This window comes from Lagopus muta, chromosome 2 (genome assembly GCF_023343835.1).
Source record: "Lagopus muta isolate bLagMut1 chromosome 2, bLagMut1 primary, whole genome shotgun sequence".
Lineage (NCBI taxonomy): Eukaryota > Metazoa > Chordata > Aves > Galliformes > Phasianidae > Lagopus > Lagopus muta.
Genome location: NC_064434.1, coordinates 47798958 through 47816294, shown reverse-complemented (window position 1 = coordinate 47816294; position 17337 = coordinate 47798958). Strand labels below are relative to the sequence as shown.

The window sequence follows — 17337 nt, the reverse complement described above, 5'->3', positions numbered from 1 at the left end:
GGTTGAGATACATAGAAACTGTATAAAGCTTCCATGAATGGCAGTGCCAAAAATCATAACAAGACTGCAGTGACACATAAGGAGATAAAAGAACTATTATCAGAGCATTTCTGGGTGCACAGCTTTCTGGTGGCAAAATATGCCACTGGATTCTTGCAGCTCCATCATAGGACAGCATCACAAACTGCAAGGCTCTGCACTGATAGGGGAGTTTTTCTGCTCACCTGATGCTGCATGCCTTTCTTGGCCTTCAGTTTCCTCTCAGGCTGCTGTGTTCCGTTGTGAATACACTATTGGCACACGCTTACCCAGAGTTGAGCAAACTCAACAAAAGAGCATGCAACAGATTTTACACCTAGACAAGTTCTTTATACAAATATCAAACAAAGCTGTTCACGTGTTTCTTGTTCCTGAGTGCTTCACAAGTTATAACACCTTTTACTGCCCCTTCTTACACTCACGTTTACCTGCCTTGCTCTCACTAACATCCATCAGTATCAAAGCTTGCTTGTTGGCTGAAGGGTTGCATGTTTTTGGCTTGATGTTACCGATAATTTACTCTCTTGCATTGTGGCATCTTGAAAGTGCTTCCACCTTTCTGTCATTCAGAAGGCCTCCAGAAACATCCCGAATATTCTGATGGAATCTTCTGGAGCAGGTACACACCACTTTTAGCACTGTTGATTTTTGTTCAGCATTTACTTTTGAAGCCTGTTTCTACAACTCTACCTACAAAACAATTATGCTCCCTGGGTTAAATGAGCTAGTGAGGAATGCAGAGTGTCACATCTTTGATGAGAACATAAGGGCTGTATGCAGACAAGAAAAAGGACAACACAATATGCAAGCATTTCTAAATGCTCATTCCACCATTTCAGAGCCCTCTCTTTTAATGAGTACATTATGAATATGTAGCTAGGTGTAAATAAAATATGACATACCAAAATCTAACATAAAATTTCCCAAAGAGATAAAAGCTATTCTGTGACAAAAAGCTACTATTAAAAATGTACTGAGTCAGCAGGAAGTATTTGAGCATAGATTTATCCATTGTGGATGTTTTGCATGAATTGCTCCTGTTTCACCTCACTTCTTAGCCCTTTAACGTCCATTGTGCTATGCAATGCCATCTAAATTTTTCATACATTGGTAATAGTGGTGGGTTTTGTAATTTTGGGATGGTTACATTAAAAGTAGAAGACACCTAAGTATTTTCTCCTTAATTTTACGATCTGTTGGGCAATGACGATCACTGACAGGTTCAGAAGGCATTTTGCAGTGGGGAGCACTGGGCTCCAGTTGCAGACCAGCAACATAAATGCGAGTGCTGCTGTGGCAGAATTCTCTCTTGATGTATTTTGGCAGCCTCAGAACAACTTGGTTTGGAAACTTTATACTGTTTTTGACTTATTGCTGACAAGAGCATTTTGTTTCCAGCCCTGTGGCCTAAACTTGATTGTGATGCTCAGAATTAACCACTCAAGGGAAAGTTGTGATTCTTCTTTCTTTGCACTTCTTTTTTCCTTATGAAGTAGGAAAGTAGGGAATGAAGGGAGTACAGGAAAACTGTGATACTATAATAAACTCTAGTAAGCCTGGATGTATAGGCCTGGGGCACTTCTTTAAAAGGTGTAATTTAGGAGGAAAGCATTTCACCTTTCTTTACTGATGACCCTGATATCAAACTCACTTCCATCATCGTGGAATACGGCCGTACGGGTATTTGCGGGGCCAGCCAGCTGCCTGCGAGGCAGCAGCTGCGCTGCAGACCCGTCTCCAGGAGAGCATGGCAGAGCACGGGCAGTGACCCCGTGATGTATTCTGCCGCTCTCCTCTTCCTTCACCATGGCAGCTTCCCTTTGCCCCTCAGTTTCCAATTATATTTACTTGCCCTTGCTAACTGACTCTGCATTTGCCTGCCTGGATCGCAGTCTAGATGGGAAGAAAAGGCAGAACGGAGTGCAGCGCTCACGCCCCAGCTCTATGTACCCTGCGGGCAGGCTGAGGAAGTTCCCACTCTCGACACAAACGGCAGCGCCCAGCTCCTTCTCGGGGCCAGAGCGGCTCCGCGGGCCGGGCCCGGGGAAGCCGACCTCCCCCTTCAGCCTTGGCCTGCCTCCCTCTCAGCCCCAGCTGCCGCTCGCCCCGCGCCCCCTCCCCATGGGCCGGCTTACGCAAGAGGCTCGCCCCCGAGCGCCGCAGCATCCGCGGGCTCCCTCCCCTGTCCCCGCCCCGCTCCGCTCCCAGCTCCGGAGAACCAGGCGGCGGCTGCGGCGGCAGCGCAATAAAGCAAGTTCTGTCTGCGGTGGGGGCGGTCAGCTCCTCCCGCCTGCGCGATCGCGGCCAGGCAGCATGGCCGCGGCGCCCCGGGGGCAGCGAGCCGCGGCGGCAGCCCCCCGCTAATTCCTGTCGCCCGACCGGGCCGCTCGTCCCCCGGCCGGGGCCGGCCAGCGAGCGGCTCCGCGTTGCCGGAGCGCGGCACCATGTGGGGAGGGCTGCAGCCTCAGCTCGGCGCCGGCCCTCGCGGCTACAGGGCGGGTAAGAACCGGGACGTGGGGATGGGGCAGCTGCGGCCGCGGGGATGGGGGCCGCGGGGCCGGCGCCGCTTCCCTTCCCCTCCCTTCCCTTCCCCCGCCTGGCGCGGTCTCGCCGTTCCCTGCCTGCAGCGTGCTCCCGGCGCCCCGCAGCAGCGCCCGTGCCTGCGGAGAAGCGGCTCCTTCGTTCCCTCCCCCGCTCCGCGGAAGGAAGCGCCGCAGCGGCTCCACGAGGGGACGTGGCGGGGAGCGACCCCCCGGCTCGGCGGACGCTAATACAGTTAGTCCGCATCTATCTTTAGGGCCGCTCGCGCTGATCGGGGTGTTTTTCTCTCTTAAATCTGCGGCTCAGTGTCTCCTGCCGCGGGGGGAGCCTGCCCGGGGCCGAGGACGGGAGGCCCTCCCCCGGTGCCGCTCGGCGCGCCCCGCTGTGTCTGGAGCGCCGGGGCAAAGCTGCGCTTACCCACGTAATCACCTTCTGTGGATTGGGCCCTTGTTTTTTTTTCTTCTTCTTCTATTTTTTTTTCCTTGTTACTGTGCCATTGGATAGAAAATCTAAGCAAAAGGCTCGTTGTTTCCTTTTGTGCTTTTTGCTTTACATTATTTAGGTTGCAGCCTGCTCCGGTTGTCGAGATCGTTCGAATCCTATTTTTTGCATCACGTTGCTCTCTGTTTCTGGGCTTTAGATTAGAGTCCGGCTCCCACAGTTTGGCAGGGGGGAGTTTAAATTTGGTGTTAGTCTGGCAGGGAAGATGGCCCGTGGGTAAGAGTGCTTGGGATGAGTAGATTGCAGAGGGACGTAATGGTTGTTTTTGTATAGGTAAGCCCAGATACTAAGGTTTTTTTTTTGGGGGGGGGGGGATGCCTTTTTCGTTTTTTTTTTTTTTGTTTTTTTTTTTTTTTAAGACATTGTGGTCTAAATTCAGCGAGCAGAGTTCCTGTGAATACTTTGAGGCTTTTTACTTGCTGAAGTAATGGATCACAGTGTTAAGTCGGTGGTTTGGTTTGGCAGTGCTGTTACAAGGGCAAAAATAACACTCTTGTAATACTTTTTTTTTTTTTTTTTTTTTTTCATTCAGAAATTTGGCATTGTGTTTTAATTTTGGACTTTGGAAGTATGGCTGCATAACGTGTGTTTGGTTGGTTGACGTATTTAAATGGAAGGGATTGTTTTGGTTTCACTTGACAGCGCTTCTCTTGCAAATACAAGAGCTGCTAAGATGTTCTCAGCAGCTGCCTGAATCTCTGCAAATAGCCTAATGTTCACTCCTTATGATTTGAATGAAGGCATTGTTCCTTTTTTTCTTTACTATTATTATTAATTTCTATGTATAACGTGTTTGCCTTGCTGAAGCGTGGTGGATTTTTTTAATGCTTCCTGTACAAAAGCAAAGTTATGTTATCTTTGTGCTGCTGCTTGCCAAGATTGGATATCCTGAACCAAGTGCACAGATCTCAGTGAGTTTGATGGAAACTGCAGGAATTCAGTGTCTCGGTTCTTGACGATTTGTGTTTGGGGCAAGAATACTGAAAGGCTGTATCACATGTGTGCACTGCTTGTTCCATTCACTAGCTTCAGATTGTTAAAAAGGTTGTTGATGTGCATTTTTTACATTTGCTGTAGAAGACTTTGGATTGGGCCATTTGTTACTGCGTGTGGAGTCAAAGTGTTTTCATATAGCAGTTTTCATCAGTTAGTTACTGGATGAATGTTTTCCTTTTGCTACTTTCTCAGAGTCTTCCTCTCAGAGTAGGCTGTGAGATTTGAGAATGTGTTTTGATTTTCTTTGGCCCCCATTCCTCCTCTTTGAATACTTGCAGTTAATGTGAAGTTCAAAATATATTTGCATATGAGTTAGGTAAAAGAAATAATGTAAGGTAGCAAAACTTTTGTAGATAAACCTCCAATTTGAGGTAGGATAGAATAACAGGAAGTAGCAGTTGATAGAAAACTAATGCATAACAATGGAGCTTAAACTTAAGATATAATCTCTGCATTATGGTTGAAGCATAGTAGTCCCTTCTTTCATTGATCTTGCTTTGAAATAGTCCAGAAGTTGTTCTGTGAGATTGTGTAGCTGTGCTAAGGAAGTAGAAAGTATTAAGGTCCATACAGGCATTGTAAAGAAGAACTGATGGCTACAAAGATCCTGTGCTATTGTGTTATTGACAGACTAGGTTTGTTTATTTTTGCTTGAATACAAGTTGTCCAAGGGAAAGTATTTTGTCCACAGTTATGTCCTACTAGGATGCAGGAGTTAAAGAATGAAACATATTCTATCAGAAGAAAAATTCCTCTGGCTTCAAAATTAAATGCTTTAGCAACAGCTCCTCAATATAGATTTTGATGGTATTGGCTTTTAAGTATTTGTTTGGGAATACAACAGTTTTGTTGTCAAATTCAGTTCATTACTGAAAAGCACAACTATATTTTGTTAGTTGTGTGGTAGTCATACGTGGATATGGGATCAGAATTTCTATTTCACTCAAAGTCTTACAATTTGCTTACAGAATTCTTCAGGCATTTGGCTCTGTAACTGCATAGGAAAATTATATATATATTTTTTTCAGTAATAGATATGGATTAATTCTGATTTTTCTTAAAGTGTAACAGGTTGGGTCACTTCATTTTTATTTTTATTTTGCTTTTCAATGTGATAGGAGCACATTACCTGAGAAGTTGTGCTGTTCTGTTTGCACACCTCTTTTAGATGGGTGCTATTGGATTTAATGACACGTTTTGCTGCTCAGACAAGAAAAATTGACACGTACACTCTTATGTCCCCTCCCTGGAAGCATTCAAAGCCAGGCTGGATGGGATTTTGTGCAACTTGGTCTAGTGGGAGGCGTCCCTGCTATAATTTTAGCAGTGTAAGAATGTACTATATGGCTGTTCTTAAGGGATAGCAATGGTTATAACCTCTTGTGTGTTAAATGTTTACTGAAATATCAACTTATGATTTCACATCACAAGAGGACAGTTCTATCCTTTTAAAACTTTAATGAAAGGAAGCAGTAATTCATCTTAATGATTTCAAGAAGAATGCATTGATTTGAAACAGTTGCACAGAATAAGCATGTAGTAAAAGGCAGCGTGAGCCATCATGTCTGCAGTGGGGGATGGAGGCAAGGGAGGTGTTTGCTGGCGTAAGAGTGCCTGTAGTTTCGGCACTGAACATCTAGGATTTGCCTGCTGAATATTGCTGTTTATGACATGGTAAGATTTTAGCAACAGGCATTTGAGGAGTGTTAAAGGACCTGTGCCGTTCAAAGTATGGACAAGTGGCCAAAGTGGTAATGATATGTGGTGGTAAGGATGGTTGAAAATTGAGGTTATAGTAGGAGAGGATCATCTGCCCTTGTTGGAAGCAAAGCCTATTTGTTGTGGATGAGTAAGGAAGAGGGGGACAGTACTATAGATGTGTCCAGTACCAATGCTCTGCCTTGCATATTCTTTGGATGCTTGCTTTTATTAAATAACTTGCCTGTGGCTTAATGGTAGGGCAGTTAAACTAATTTAGTTTCTGTGCTTAGTTGCCTTTTGACTGAAAAAAATGCTGACTTGGTTCTAGTTGTCATTTGTTTGTCAGCTGCTCAGACGTGTCCTGAAACTGGCAGTAAAAATCTCACTGTGGCTGCAGTTTGTTTTAAAACACATTCAGGATATTTGCTATGTGATTCAAAAAGTGACTTTCTATTTGCCTTCTATCGTGGATTCACCTTGCCTGGCTGCCAGTCATTCTCGCTTTGCTGCTCTACAGCACTGGGGGAAAAACAGGATGGCAGAGTCAGCAGGTTGGGATCTGAGGGAAGAGATCAATCACCGTCACGGGAAATCAGACTCTGCATGGGGGAAATGAACTTAATTTATGGCCAATTAAAATGCACTTGTGCAGTGAGAAGCAAAGACAGAAACAAAACAAACCAACCCATGCAAATAATAAGACCTCCCTACCCTGCTCCCTCTCTTGGGCCTATCTTCCCTTCGGACAGCACATCCTGATCAAGACAGGCATTGTGGCCATTCCAAATGGTTAATCTCTGCTGTTCCTTCCCCCTCATGTTTCTCCCCTGCTCTGGTACAGGTCCCTCCTGAGGGATGCAGTCTTCCATGAAACTTGCTGAGGCCTGATCCTATCTCAGCTGCAGAGCTGCTCTGCCGTGGCCATGAAGGCAGCATGGGAGCCTGGAGCACCTCTTCTCCTTTTCTGACCTAAGTATCTACGGGTCTTTCTCTCACTTCCTCACTTGTGGGCAGTACTTTGCCTTTTCTTACATGTACTTATTGGAGATGCCACCAGCTGTGTGTAGCATGGGGCAGCCCCGTCCACTACTCACAGATGGCACCACTGCAGTCCCCTCTGCCAAGCCCATGACGCCCACCCTGGTACAACTTGCGGAGAAGAATGCTGGACCTGCAGTAATTCTGTGTGTTACCTGTAGCATATTCCTGCCATTGCTAAAGGAGGGTGTTAAAAGGGATCCTGAGGTCTGGTAAGATTACCCAAATGGGAGCTTCTTGCTGTTGGACTGATTGAGGAAGTGCAAAATATGGCTCATGGGAGACTGCAAACCAGCTGCAGAGGCTTGAGAGTGGATAGCTAGAAAAGATGAGATAGAGATAATTTGGATAAACAAGTTCACGAGAATGTCTGAGTTTATACTTGTCCTGACCATTCCCTCTTTCAGACCAAAACTGCAGACTCCTGTGTAATTGCTTGCAAGATGCTCATTTTCCACAGGCATCTGGATTTGTCGCCTGGGCTGGAGCATCCTATTGATCGCCCAGCTGTATTCCACTGACCTATTTCTTCACAGCCAGCCATGCTGTAAGTGGCATCACATCCTTCTGTTCGGCTTCACCAGTGACCTTGGCTGTTTTTTGAGAGTCAAATGGCTACTGTAAGAGGAAGCAGTGATGCAAATAAGAGAAGAAGGGTGAGGGTTGAGAATTTATTTACTTTCAAGGCATTATATTCCCTGAAATTTGGAAGATGTAACAATTGCCTGAGCTGGGGTATGTGTGTGAATTGCAGGACATCATTTCCTTTTACAGTTAAAATGATCTAGTAGTAGTTCCTATGCTTCTGGATACTAATGCTCACACATCTTTTCTATTTCCACGGGGCCTGCTCTGACAGTTGTTCAGCCTTATGTCAAACTGATCTGGGGAACTGGAGGAAGGAGAATACTAATGGTAAACAAATGATAAAGGGGGAATTTACATTTGCCTGACTCCTGCTTGAGCCACTGCAGCAGAAAGAATCTGTGCTGGTGTCAGGCAAGTGTAGAATGAGTGATGTCAAATGGGCTAGCTGTAAAGTCATCTTGCAGGTAGTGGAGAGAACTAGTAGTGCAGCCTTGCTTCTCCATTGCAGAGCTGCTGATGACATCAGAAGGACCATAATTAATCCTCAGATGTGCGAAGAAGGCCAAGGAAGATTAAGGGAGAGGATCTGAAAAGTGACATTAATTCTAATGGACTTGCATTCAGGTTAAAACTGGTCCAAAGTAATGGACAATGACTGACAAGGTAGTAGGAGGCTATCTCTGTCTTTCTAAAGAAGAATGGTGCAAGTAGTGTCAAGGAAAAAAGTCCTGCTGCTTCTCTATGTATTAGAATACCTGGAACAAGCTTACATTAAATGTTCCTTTTCAGACTTTTAGCTTTCTAATGTGTTACGAGGTTTACAGTGTCAGGCAAGAAACATTCTTGAATCATCCTGGAGAGAGATCTGAGATTCCTTATAAGGTATCTGTGTGTTTTTAATGTCTGCTTTGTTCCTTTTGTAGCGTAGTTTCCAGATGGTGTGGAAAGCTGCAACTTTTTCAGTGGTTTAGAATAAAAATGGCCTTATTAAAATTTGTGCTTCTTTAAAAGATGGTGCCTTCCCTCTTGCATACTCTTAAGCAAAGATATTTTTGTGTTTGCACATTTTAACCTCTGGTAACATTTCTTTATTTAAGAATGAATGCATGTGAAAATGCTTTGTGTAAAAGATTCGGTGACTTGCCCTGATGGAAGGCAGGAAGTGCGAAAACACTAACGGGCATTGACAATGCCATTACTTAAAACTTTATCGATCTTGCTAAGAACTGAGGAGAACTCAACTAGCAGTTATGATCTTTACTTGTTTGCTTTGTCATCCTAAATACCAAATTGTTTAAACAGGGGTCTTGTGTGCTTAGTAGAGTTGTTGCAATAAAAGCTTTCGTGTCAGTAGTGATTGCAGTTGTGAAGAAGTTATGAGAACATAAATGACCATTTTTTGGCTGGAAGTATTCTATGTATAGTTTGTCATAACAGTGTACAAAAGAGATATGTATATGTTTTTCTATTTTAAACTACTGTGCTTTCTTTTTAAGTTTCAGAGTATTCTTCCTTGCTTGTTTTGAATATGTATGAGATTTTTATTTTTTTTTTAAACAGAGAAACCAAGCTTGTTGAAAAATTTTAACTTGTGTCATAAGCCTTAGAAGTTAGAAAAGAAAATCTCCTAATAACTTGCACAAAGTCAGAGTGCCACTCTTTTAACTTAAATATAGGAATTCTCTTGTATGTTACACAAGTTTCTCTAAATGTGTTCTAAAAATGCAGCCTGAAGGCTCTATCTTTGGTGCATTAATGTTGATTCTGCCATGTGTGTAATGCCTATTAAGCTTCTTTGAAGAAAGATGAAAAAATGATATCGCTATGCTTTGGCAAATTGGTTCCTTGAAATGATGATGATGTTTTTTTTTTTTGTCTCTGTCCTTACAATTTCTTTTAGTGCTAAGGATATCTTTAGATCTGATTACAAGGAGAAATTATGTTCCTATTTGAAAAAATGAAGCATTTTTGTAAGTGTGGGAACTGCATAAAACCATCTACATTTTTTGTTGTTGTTGTTCTTTAACCTGTTGTAGAAGTTGTGATTACTTTTTCCTATTCAGAGAGGAATGTGAATGAGGGAGTGAGGAAGAGGCAGTTCTGGTAGAAGAACATTGGAATAGAAAAAAAGAAAAAAAAGAAAAAAAAAAAAAAAAAAAAAAGTCAGAGAATAACTTACCTGATTGTGATTTTAATATCAATATGGTTAAACCCAAAGAGAGGCTTAAACATAGATGATAAAAGGATTTAAGAAAAGGGTTTAATGTTTCACCTACAGTACACAGCCTTCTAACACTTTAGAAACTGAGTGGGTGTCCTGAGGGCGTGCTGTTCTACATTTATATATACTTTATGCATAGCCACGTGTTTATTTTCCTAGACATTCTCCTCTTCATATTGTGATAAACTTAGCAAGTTTAAAAGATAGGCTTTTCATCTGTGTTCTCTACATGAAAGTGAATGGAAGCTAAGAACGTCATTCTGTGTTTGTGTGGGTTGAATAGTGCATTTAGCCCAAAGACAAAGAGGCAGGCCAGCATAGCAGGCATGAGGTAATACATGTGGTTGGTGTGCCAAACTTGAAATAAGAAACATCTGTAGCCTGTAGAAGTTCTGCTTTATGCAAATGTGCTCTCTCTCTGGAAGAGGAAAACTCACAGGAGAGCTATCAACAGTTGGATGCAATGCCTGGTCTTGCCCTGTCAGTGATGAAATGGAAGTGAACTTCTTACTCTCCTGGCAACAGTGGGGATTTCACTATTGGGGTGATACTAAATAAATGTGGATAGATGCTATCTGAAAACAAAACAAAAAAACCAACAACAACAACAACAACAAAAAACACAGCATAGAAAGTATGTTACAAATTGAGTCCTGGTGCTACATACTTTCTGGACTAGAAATCAGGCTGAATGTCATTATGTACTGTGCCAATGTAAAGATTTTGGTACCTTTTTAGCCAGCAGAGTTGAGCAAAGCTTTCTGCTAGCTGAACAGATTTTGTCCTGCACATTGAAGCTTGCAGAAATTTATGCCTATCTTGCTCCAATTCAGAGTCAGCCTGAATGCACGGTTTGGCAGTGAGTTGGTTGGCCAGGCACTTTGATCTAGTGATGAGCTAGTTGCTGTTGGGCATTTAAGTGTACCTGTACATTTCCACTCCTCACTTAGCACTGCAACTGTTTCACCCCTTTCTGAGACAGCTTTGGAGATCAAGTTAGAAGAGAACCTTGTTTGTAACTGGGGATGGTTTTCTTCCTGAAGCACTTTTTGTGGTATATGCAGTGGTAGGGCTTTTGCTATGGAAGCAAATCTGCGGGTGGGGAGAGAGACCAACCAGCCTGTGCGCAGCAGCTAGCTGATGGATCCAATTAGTGCCAGTGTCAGACAGCATTCTTAGCTCAACCCATTTTTGTTAGTGAAATAATCTTGCCAGCTGGTGGACTTCCTACATAGAGAAAGATGGGCACCTCTTGCTTTCTGTTCTGTGTGGTTTAATGACAAGTGAGGTACCTGGTTGTGTCTTCAGCTACAGTAGCAAGGTTCTGTAAAGCTCCTCTGTCAAACTGCCATTTTTTTTTTTTTTTTTTCTGTTTGCATTCTTCTAGATTGCATACTTCCCAGCATGAGAGACCTTGCCACATGCTGATTTGGTATTGTACAGTGCCATGCACATTTATGAAGTCATAAAAATATGTAGCGTATAAAAGCTTAGCGATACTGTTTTACAGAGAAATCAGTTTTTATAGCTATAATCTATGAAGAGAAATTGTACAGTTATCTATTTCTTTTATTAAAAAAATAAAGAACTTAATCTTTACTGAGGAATTTCAGAGACAAAAGAAATCAGGTGTGTTGTCACAGTCAGCTTAAAATGTAGCTCTCTTAGGAAATTATATTGCGAGTGCATACTCCTTAAAATGGGACTCTATTCAAGTTCCAGATGATACTGCCAATCAAGTGCATGTTTACTTTGAGGACTGTACTTTGAGGATTTTCTTTTGGGTTTTTCTGCTCTACTTTTCTCGCTGCTGTTTTATGACATTTTTATCCCTCCTCCAATAAGTGAATTATTTTATGGATGAACCCTTATAAACTGGGTAATATATTATCAGATTATACCAGTAGAAATGCAGTGAAAAGCCCTCCCTGTCAGTGTTCTACTTGAAATCATTCTGGTCTTTTGTTCCTGCTTGCCTTTATGTATGTACAATTTTTCTTCCTTGATGTTCGTGGTTATTCTATTCAGTTTCCAACGGAAAAACTGGGAGAACTCAGTTTAATAGTTTGCAGGTTCTGTCAAGAAAGCTCACCAATAAGGGATGTGAGTCCTCAGGATGAATCATATTTCTGCTATCTGACACTGTAAAGTGCTTTGGATAAACTGAAATATACAGATTCAGTAGTTAAGGCTGTCACTTCATCCCGCTTATCTCTGTTCATGCACTGACATGAAGCCGCGTCACCCACCTACTCTCAGCTGTGTTGGTAGGAGGGGAGGGGCTGGGACCTTCTGGTGCTTTGGTTCATGCCAGTGAGCAGAACTGTGAGCTTCCACCACCTCCGGGGCATTGTGAAGAGCATTTTCACACTGTCATCTGGCTGTTTTCCTGAAAACATTAGGAAACTCAGTTTTTTCCATACCACTGCTCATCTTAAACACAGGATATTAGAAGAAGTTATATTGTAGACCTGGAGCTTGTTTTGGACACTTGTTATTAATAAAAGTCAGAGCTCGTTTTGCAGAAAGATCAGAGTTGAAGTTCATGCCAGGTTTTGCATTATTATTCTCAGGAATCCTCACCTTTTATTCCTATAGACCAGCAAACACTTCGCTAGGACTGAATGTTTCGCTCTGTCCATGGAAGAGCTTTAGGCAGGTTCTGCTATCATCATGGTGTGAAATTTTGTTTTATAGCCTGGTCACGTCCATGCTGATTAGAAAAAGCATTGAGTTGTGAGGTTTTGATAGCACTGTAGTAAAACCTCCCTTTCAGAATCCTTTAGTTGTATGCATTCGCACCGGCTGTCACTGGTATTTCACTTCTGGTCACAGTCTGTGTCAGCATCATGCTGTGAAATAGAGAAGTTGGCTGTAGAAGCCAGTTAAGTCTTCTGGTGTTGTGTTTTTATCAGCATCTAGGTAGATGTAATAGCTGCCACTTAAAAATAATTTTTGTACTTTGGGCATGTTAGAGGTATTTTAGCAACCAAATACAAAGATCGTGATGCTGTTATTTTGTGTATGTTGATCATCTGGGGTCTTTGCATGCCAGAGTGGTAATGATCCAGAATTAACTAGCTACCTTCCTGCCAACAGTCTGTAATACAGAGAAAAAGGTGCATGTTCTTGTGGTGTGTAACTTCAACCACTGCTGTCTTTTAATGAGTAAGTTACTTCCTGCACTTCCTTTGTTTTGTTGTTTACTGATCTGCTTTAAATGCTTTGGCTGGAGAGACAGCACCATGCCAGTAAAGTTAGCTGGCTAAATTCAAGGATGCAATCAACTGCTTGTATAAACAAGTCTCTTTCATATTTGGGATTTTGGCTGTAGTCTGTTTGTCACATTATTTGAAACCATGGCCAGGTAGGATGCCATTTTTTAATTTTCTTTTTCTCCTATTAAATTCTGTGGAAGGTAGATTTTCCTGTAGCGGTAAGCCATGATCTCAGTCAAATGGTAACTTACTGTCTGGTGGCACATATTAGAAATTTTGGCTTGCTTCTCTTGCCCCACTGCGTATTTTGGGCAGATGGATGCTGGCTGCTGATAGGCAGGCTGGTGATCACAGCAGCAGGGGGAATCAGGTGTGTAGCTGAGCAGCAAGGGCAGTCCTGTGTATCTTTCTCCTTTTACACTCGATTTATTTAGTGTCATCTGTTCGCTGCGTGGAAGATCATATTTTTACAGAGAGCTGCTGAAAAAGAGATGGGAAGCATATCAGAGTACAGAATGATTGGTGGTTCTTCAGTACTTGGCTCTGAACGGCTGTGCCAAATGTGAAACTAGTAAATTGGTTTTTAAATACTGACTTGGACTGATGGAGGGGTCTATAAGGTTTTTTGGGTTATGTTTCCTCAATGAAGCTTGCATAACATCCTTCCCTCAGTAATGGAGGGTTGGTCTGTTGTCTGGCACTTTGTACCAGACAAAAGCCTTAGCTTACTGATGAGGCTTTCTTAATGAGTGTGTTTCTACTATCTTGCTGCTTTATTTATTTACTGCCGTTTCAGGGACTGGGTTCCATTAGCTTTGAAAGGCTTTCTCATATGGACTGTTACATGCAGCCAGCCAGGCCCAATGGGATAAGGAGAGGGAGTGCCACAGCCAGGAGACCTTCTGTGGCCCTGGTCACAGTGCTGAGACACAAGTGCTTCCCTGAAAGCCAGCTAGGGTCTGGTTAGCCAGAGCTGAGCTGAAGCTAATGAACCTGCACTGCGCTCATGCTGGTCTGTGTGAAGGTATGTACGTGGACCAGCACTGAGCAATTCAGGCCTGCTGTCTCAAGAATCAGTCTTTACAGCATAACTTGGAAATGTTCTCCAGTTCCTGGGAATGTAAACATGCCCCAAAAGTGGTGTGTTCCTTCTTTGCTGTTCTTTCCCACTGGACCGTGCTGCAGCAACTGAAGCTTGAAGTACTCATAATCTTTGTGCCTGTAGGTGTAAAATTAAGAATATATCCCAAAACACCTTTGGATGCTTTCTGTTTCCTCGAATTACAGTAACTATAGAGATTGTGCTGGGATGATTGTCTGCACCCCACTGTGTTAGCACTGTTTGTAGGTTCTAGCTGTGCTGTGCTGTTCCATCTTCCGGGATATGTTGCAACATGAGAGATGCTCATGAGGTGTTAGGAAGATCATCTTTGCACTGGAAATGATTAAAGACTGAACCAGGTTGTCTGGAAAGGTTGTGCCATGTGTCCCTGGAGATGTTTGAGGCTCAGCTGGATGTGTCCCAGAGCAATCTGATCTAATTATAATTAGCTTTGCTTTAAGCAGCTGGCTGGACTGGATGACCTCCGAATGTCCTTACTCACCAATGTTATTCTGTCCTTCTGTGCTATTTTATGCTGAAGTTTTTCTTACTGTTAGTAATAACTTTATTACTCTGTCTCTTTTGAGAGCGTGTATATAGATGAATATATGTCCAGATACTGAACATCTCTGTAACCAAGACGTCAAAAGAGTTTTGCACTTAATGCATTGATTTAACTTGCAGTGGTAGTAACTTTGTTTGCTGCAGTTCTGTTAACACTTGTTTAGTGCCATAAAAGCTGAAAGCCTCCAAAGAGGCGTAATGTGGAGAAAAATATAATAAAGGGTAAAGTAAACTGAATTTCTCTTCTATAACTGTATTTTAAATGTCTCCTACATTAGAACTGCCTCAGACTTAATTAGCTTAGGCTCTCATAAGTCAACTCAGTTCTTGCTGGAATAGTTAGATACAGTTTGAGAGGTGTAATGTGGAACTGTTAATGAGAGCAAAGCTATTTATAGAGAGGGAGAAGAAAACTGCTGCTCCCAAAGAAGCCAGTGTGTTTAATGAACCAAGTGCTGGGTGACAGAAGAGGAAGAAATGTCCCAGTTTCCCACCAGCTGTATGTGAAACTGCCATGTGGCAATATGTTTGATGGTGATACAGAGAGGGTGGTAGAGGAATGGTGCTGGAGTGGCACCCTGTTGGCATCTTGGAGCCTAGCATCTGGCAAGCCATGGGCACTCATGCCTGTTTCCCAGTTTTAGGTTTTGCTGTCTGATCCTTGAGCTTGAAAGGTATTCTAAGGGATAATAAAGAGTTAAAAGACTCTGGAGAAAAGGCAAGCAGTTTGAGGAAGAAAAGGAAATGCATTGCGCGAGGCTATGCATTGCACAAGGCTTGAGTAAAAAAGAAGAGTTAATGAGATACTACAGAGGCAAGAGAAAAGGCAGGAACATGTGTTAATGGAAAGGAGAAGAAACTCTCAGTAGAGGTTGAAGTTGAGACAAGTGGGCAGAGATATTGAAAACCTCCAGGAACTACACAGAAGGTAAATTTAGATGTCATGCTACACTTAATTGCAGCATTCAGTAAGGGAGTGCATACAGCATACCTCATTTTACAGGTGGTTTTGTGAGCAGCTACTGTTGCTCTGGTTGGTAAGTTTGATTTCACTGCTAGATGGGAAGTATGTACATGTTCATACTTCTACAGATAAATGTGTTTGGGGATGGTTGATATATGTATTCATTTTTACATCGTTTTCTGAGCTGCTTGATTTATTGTGAAAAGAGTACAGTGAGCTATGGAAGTCCTTGTGGAGACAAATTGCTCTTATGGCTTTGGATGCTGCTGAAAATGTTTAAATGACCTAAGAATACTCATGTGTAACCTAAGAGACACTATATGTGAGCTGATAGTTCTTTGAGTCATTTCCTGCTGAAAGTGTTATGCAAAGCTTGCTGCTAGAGGGGGTGTATGTGAGCAGCTATGTAGAACATCAAACCTGAGCTGTGCTTATCTCCAGAGTTCTTTATGTGCCTCTGCTGATGTGGAGTGCAAATATGACAATCAGTATGTTGCCTGTAGGCCATGCATAGGTTTAGATTATGGTTATTAGAAATTGTGATCGTCATTTGGGGTTGTTCTCTGGGTTTTATTTTCCACTTCTGATCAGCTATAAAATAGGACATGTTTTCAACAATTCTTTGAGCAGAGAAACTATTTGCTGCTTTGAATTGTGCTTTAAAATGTAACCTTTCAAACTTTTTTTTTTTAAAAAGCAAAACAGCAAACCCTGGATATATAAGATTCTCACAAAGCCTATGTGCCTGCTTGATTTAATAGGCCATCTTGTGATATAGCACAAAAAGATAACAGATGACTTTAGATACCAGTGCTGGCTTTATTTTATAATCTCAGTCATGTGTGGTTTATGCAGTTGGAAATGACTGTTTCGACTGCAAATGCTTCAGCTGGTTTCTGCTGCTGGAGCACATTTATTTCTTTGTAGCTAAGTGCTTGCAGTGCAAAATCCTGCTGTATGTTGAGAATCAACTCTAGGATAAGAAATGCATGATAAGTATCTTGGTAAAGTTACCATGAGAACAGTTTCAGGACTATGTTTTTAAGTAGTAAAAGTGTATTTACTGGACCTTCTTGGGAAGGTTCCTCTTAACAAAAGGACTGTAATTTAGGGAAAACCGAACACTGGCAGATTGTTTCAAACCTAATCTGTGAAAGATAGGGCTCAGTTTTCACCTTGACAGGTATTTTGTTGTTGAATTCTGTTCTGTATCTGTAATGACAGACTTCTGGCTTCCTTCTTTATAGGCTCAGACTATTCCTCTGTGGGATGGTTACCTGGTACTGATTCCCTGTGGCAGTCCGCAACCATTGCGTCAAGCAGTCAAAGCAATCCTGTCAGAAGACACAGTATAGCTTCCGACAGCGGGGACACTGGGATCGGTACCTCCTGTTCTGATAGTGTGGAAGGTGAGTGTACACTGTTAAACTTTGGATGTTTCTGAGAGAGAAACGATCCAAACTGTTTTGAAGGTATGTTTCTGAAGATCATGGTGATTTTTTTTCCAGAGCTGTCGGGAGCATGCAGTTCTATAGTTTTCTGACTGGACCAAGTCTTTGTTTTGGCAAGGCTTAATGTTTTGGCAAGGCTTAATTAGTTTACTTCCGCATGAGTTGTGCTCATTAACTTGCATTTCTGCAACAAAGCTGGTAACTGTTTCATCTTTTGATAGCTGCAGTTAGAAGAGGTGCCAGACTTGAACAGGGAAATAATATCTTGTGCAGTGGTGCTTGGTAAACAGCTGGTAAAAACAGAAGAAAGAAATTTAGGAGTTGGGGCACTGCTTTCTCACATTTTTATGCACACCAGCAATGAAATCTTACTGGGACTTTTGGAAAACAGGGTTACTGTTCTTCAGTTCGTT

At 42.4% G+C, this 17337-nt stretch overlaps 1 protein-coding gene across 3 annotated transcripts in view; it reads left to right on the top strand.

Moving 5' to 3' along the window:
• The window catches only part of CEP85L (centrosomal protein 85 like), a 142420-nt gene that overhangs the window by 28268 nt on the left and 96815 nt on the right, over positions 1 to 17337 (top strand). Inside the window, exons 1-2 of one of the 3 annotated variants that reach the window (XM_048934746.1) lie at positions 2249 to 2538; positions 16721 to 16882. In XM_048934746.1, coding sequence (XP_048790703.1) covers positions 2484 to 2538; positions 16721 to 16882 — 217 coding nt within the window. In that variant the 5' untranslated portion in view covers positions 2249 to 2483. Of the gene's footprint in view, positions 1 to 2248; positions 2539 to 16720; positions 16883 to 17337 lie in introns of those variants that run through there. The other 2 variants (XM_048934747.1, XM_048934749.1) reach the window with 2 other exon arrangements.